General features: G+C 54.0%; 1 protein-coding gene across 3 annotated transcripts in view; it reads left to right on the forward strand.

Moving 5' to 3' along the window:
• The first annotated feature begins 2,164 nt into the window (after window positions 1-2,164).
• Window positions 2,165-4,955, forward strand: part of MLPH (melanophilin) — a 30,150-nt gene continuing 27,359 nt past the window's right edge. For 2 of the 3 annotated variants that reach the window (XM_015561889.1, XM_015561890.1), the window contains exon 1: window positions 2,165-2,664. In XM_015561889.1, coding sequence (XP_015417375.1) covers window positions 2,555-2,664 — 110 coding nt within the window. In that variant the 5' untranslated portion in view covers window positions 2,165-2,554. The remainder of the gene's footprint in view (window positions 2,665-4,955) is intronic. The other variant, XM_006760468.2, reaches the window with a different exon arrangement.

Here is a 4,955-nt window from a genome sequence, read left to right on the forward strand (position 1 = left end):
TGGCTCCCTGGTTTTATTTGCTCAGGCGGTGACAGCTCGTAATCACCATTGTGCCAAGGCTTAGGGAGCAGCCGCCCAAGATGTGGTCGAGCCAAGGGTCATGAAGGAGGAACCCCCGCCCCGATTTCCCTTTAATTCAGCCAAAGGATGAACTCAAACCTTTAACAATGAAGATGACACACCATTGAGATTCTGTATTCTGGGTCCAGGGCATTCCTTTCATAAAACCAGTTCCACTGTGTCTTTCCAGCGCTTTCCCCTCTGTGTCAGCCCTCTTCTCTGCATTGAACTATTCAGTCTCAAAGATGAAAAGTGTGATTAGCTCTGGGCAGTGGGAACAGGCGCAAAGTGTTTTCCTCAGGAACCTCATGACTCAGAGTTATCTGCACCGAAATGGGGGGCGGGGCGGGGGACAGATAGAGCCTGGGGGATGGAGCTGCCCTCCCCACACGTGCATCCTGGGAGGTTCCCCGCAGGCCAGGCACCACAGCCGCCCTGCACCCTCTGTGGGCTGCCCTTGACTGTTGTGGGTCAAGGGTACCAGCTGGAGATCGGGCCTGGGTGAGCAAGGAAGCAGGGAGTGAAAGGCTGTCCCCTCCCTGAGCCCCCGAAGGCTCCAGGGCAAGGCTGTGCCTGACAGAGGGGCTGGCTCTTCCCCCTACTGCAATGTCCCCATCCATGTCCCAACCTGAGGCAAGCCAGAGGGCGTACTAGCAGCACTTCCCCTAAATGCCAGTGAATTGGGAGGTGTGTATTTTAGATGCTGAAGTCAAACATATTCTTCATTCAATTTAAGATTATTTTCTAAACATAGTTTTGTTTTGTTTTTAAGCTTTAAGCATTTTGTTAATCCGCTAAATGGGAAGATAGGGTCACAATATATAAAGAACATGTCAGGACCGTTGGCCCTCAACCCCGACTGTCCTAGGAACCGCGCCCTCGAAGCATCGCCTCCCTGCCGCACGGCACAGCCTCCTCCGAGGCCGCGTCTGAACCTGGAGTCCCTCTCCCTCCAGCCCTCTCCCTGCCCCTGCTGCTCACCCTGGAGTTGGGCCAGAACCAAAAATAAGCACTTGGGTAAAACTTTTTCAGGTTCTGTCTAACCCATGAAGCAGCAACAGTCTGGCCGTGGTTTAGCTATGGGGGATGCATGTTTCAAAATGCACATCCCACATCACTGTTCATTACACAGAGTACCGTGGACACATGTCACTTTCCTTAAGAACTCAGGCTCATTGTTGGAGCCTCCAAGATGGTATTAGGCCGTAATGCCACGGTTCCCGTGGGCGCGGGTGCGGCTGTGTGCCCCCCTCTGCTGTGGCCGCCCGGTCACGTCTCAGCATGTTCCTGGTTGGCCTCGCTCTCGGCAGCCAGGAGCCAGCGTGGGCCTCATCCCCAGGGGGATGTCACTGCTCAGCTGATGGTCACGCACCCTCCTCTGCTCTGAAATTAGGATTTCAAAGAATGAGCTTCTTAGGATACAACATTTTTTTTTCAAAAGTGGTGAAAAACAGAACTGAATACATCCCAGTCATCCATCAAATAACTTTTTGTTCCAATTTTTTTAAACCCAGAAACTGTGTGCTCCGGGGAGCATCAAAAATCTGTTTTGTTTTCATGTTTTCTGGTCCAGAATCTAAGTTCAACTCTACTGAGGACAGTTTGGATGATCCTGGCACTCGGGGCCCCTCCCCAGGGGTTCACAGTCAGACTGCACTTGAGGGTGGAGACCCGGAGGGGTCGGGCAGAAAATGGAAGTTGCTTTCTGTCAAGTTTAAGGCACGAGCCAGGGGACAGTCTAGTCGACAGCATGGGATCTCTGTGGAAATTTTCATCTCAAGTGCTACCCAAGTGCTGCTCGGCACATGTTACTTTTCATAATTAACCTCTTAGCCACGAAAAGGAAGTCTGTTCCCACAGTGAGCACTTCCATGGTCAGCAGCCTGAGGGAGACGCTCCCCGTGTTCGGCAGCCGGTGGAGGCTTCCCTTTGACTTGAAGGTCCCCCAGGAGAGCAGACGGTTGGTCCCTTCTCGGACATTCCGGGGAGGATGGATTTCAGGCCCCCGGGAAGTCCTGCTCTCTCAAATCAATAAAAGAAAAAAATAGACTGAGAACAGCTTTACGGTCAGTCACCACAGCAGAACCTCATCCAACAGATCATGCCCCAGAGTAGGGCTGTTCCGGCTCCCAGGACCCCTAAGGCGGGACCCCGGGATCATACCGGGGGTCCCATCACAAAGCACGGCCTAGGACAGGGGGAAGGAGGTGTCCCTTGGCGTCATGATACTTACTCCACAGTGAAAAGAGAATTAGGCACTCGGGTCTACAGGTGTGAGGGCCAGGAGGCGGAAGTCGATCCCTTTTAAAAGCAGGGCGTGGGAATGCTACACAGGTTCGTTTCGTTGCCTGTTTAGCCCAGGTACCCACAGGCTGCCTGGGAACCCGGACTCTGGGTGCTGCCTGGGGCTCCGTGAGTCAGCCAGCATCGCGGGCTTCCTGGGCTGACGCTATGACCTGTGATTTTCCAGGTGTGAGCCCGACGAGGAGCCGTGATGGGGAAGAAGCTGGACCTTTCCAAGCTCACGGATGAAGAGGCCAGGCACGTCTGGGAAGTGGTGCAGCGGGACTTTGAGCTGAGGCGGAGAGAAGAGGAGAGACTGGAGTAAGTGCGTGGGGCTGAGCCCGCGGAGCCCGAGTCCGCCACACCCCGGGCTCAGGGGGTGGGTGAGCAGCATCGACGGAAGCCAGGTGCTGGGAAACGCTCCTGCTGGCCTCGGTTTCCTCATACTTAAAACGAGGGCCCTGACTCCGCAGCCTGACTTTGAGGTGTGCCTTACGCAGTTTTATTTCAGCTTGATCCAGCTTCCAGGGTAACGTTGTCCCCAAACTGGGTGATGCGGGGGCCACCACAGTGCAAGAACGAACAGTGACAAAGGGGTAATGACTGGATCCATTCTGAAACACCCAAATGTTGCGATGGAGGGGTTGGCGATCGAGGCTGACTTTCCACCTTCCTTTCTGATCGCGTTGGTGGCCCCCATCCAACTGAGCGAAAGCCCACAAGCATTATTAACGCCCTCCTACCTTGCATGTTCCTCCCAACCTCTAACGCTTGGCTTCCACTGAGCTCCTTGTTATCTCCTCTGGGTATTTTGGGGGGTTGGTAGGCCTACTGAGAAGGAGACATTTGAGCAAAGACTCGAGGAGGTGAGGGAGTAGCCAAAAGAATGCCTACAAGGGCTCCAGGCAGCGCAGGGAGAGGAGCTCGTGGTGGCATCACGTGGGCTCCATGGACCTTTATAGGGCCTGGGTCTTTCTCTCAGGCCTCTGCTGACCTGGAGGCCTGTGAGCAGGGGACTAGCGGGACCAGACCTCCGCTCTACAGGCTGTGTGTTACTGAGCCACAGTCACTTGTATTTTGAAGGGAGAGCCAGCAAATTTGCCTTAGATTGGATGTGGGGTGGAGAATATGGGAGGAGTCCAAGGTAACGCCAAGGTCATGGCCTGCGGCACTGAGAGGATGGAGTTGTCTCCTCACCTGGGGAAGGCACCTTTAGACCAGGTCTGGGGGGAAGCAGGAAACAGAGCACAGCAATTAGGGGGGGAATTGTGAAACCAAGAAGCAAACATGCTCATTCCTTAGAGATCACTTCCCTGTCCGGTGTCTATAGACACAGCATGTGGGCTCAAGGTCAGCTCACCAAGAGCAAATTGGCCAAAAGGCAACTTGCTAAGCAGACAACTCACCAAATTTACCAACTGAAAACAATCGAAGAACAAAAGAAGTGTTTCCTTTTATATTTACGGAGTTAACAGAAATGAGTATTAGGTGGGTTTCTCTCCTAATAGGAGCGTCGGTCCCCTGGAAAGGATGTTGGGCAGGTTTGGGAAAGACCCGGCACCTCCCCTGCAGGGTCAGACCAACAGACCTCCCGGCACTGACAAATGAGCTTGCCCAGGTCCCTGATATTGGCAAGGATAGAAGGCCATGGGGCTGTGAGACCAGTTTTACCAACCCCTGTATGACCAGACTATTCCCAAGACACAAAGCCTCCAACCCCTGGGCCAGGCCTCAGGCTCCCCAGGCTGTGCCAAACACGTTCAAAGTCCCCCTGGGGACACCGAGGCGTGAGGCCTTAGCCCCTCTCCACTGTGTACCTCCTAAATGGCTTTCCAAAGAGAATGTGTTTTTATTCCAGGGAACAGGGTTGCCAACAGCACTGACCTTGCATGCGCCTTTCCTCTGAGCTGCCAGGAAGGAATTTCCCTTGGGGTCTGGCTCCTGAGCAGCAAGCCCCCTGGCAGGCAGCTTCAGGAAGTGGAGGAGAAGGAAGTGGGAGGCCACCTCGCCTTTCACTTAGCCCAGGCAGATAAAATCTCTCCCTGAAGTTGGCGCGTTCGACCAGGGACTTGGGAGTGGGGTGTTTACTGTACAGGGTGTGATGTTATTCCTGGCTTCCCATCAGGTTATAGTGCTAAGCACCAAAGAATCAAAAATTCAAAGATGTACAAAATTTGGACATTAACAACGTTGGCATCAGAAGGATTTAGGATGGAGTCTGGGCAGGGCATTGCCATGGGGACGTGGGTCTTACTGTGGATGAACTTTGAGCCTTAGAACAGGGTTGACATTTGTGTGAGAGAACGGACATCCTGATGCCAAGTCTGTTGACCAGTGCAGGGCTTGGGCTGTGAGCCATGGGTGCAGCCACTTCCCTGTGTGGAGAGGGACGGTGACAACAGAGGCTTTGCTCAAAGGGGCTCCTCCGTCTTTGATGTTCCAGTGGCATTGGCCATCACTGTCCTCGAGGCCCCCCCCCCTTCAGGTGTATGATGTCCTGGAAGGAAGCAGAGGGGGAGGGCGGACAACAAGTGAGGCTCCTGGGAGGTGATTCCAGCCTCTGGTGCAAGAAACCAGCTACTGAGAGCAGAAGGCCCTTTGGGAAAGCAACA

This window comes from Myotis davidii, unplaced genomic scaffold (assembly GCF_000327345.1).
Source record: "Myotis davidii unplaced genomic scaffold, ASM32734v1 scaffold370, whole genome shotgun sequence".
Taxonomy (NCBI): domain Eukaryota; kingdom Metazoa; phylum Chordata; class Mammalia; order Chiroptera; family Vespertilionidae; genus Myotis; species Myotis davidii.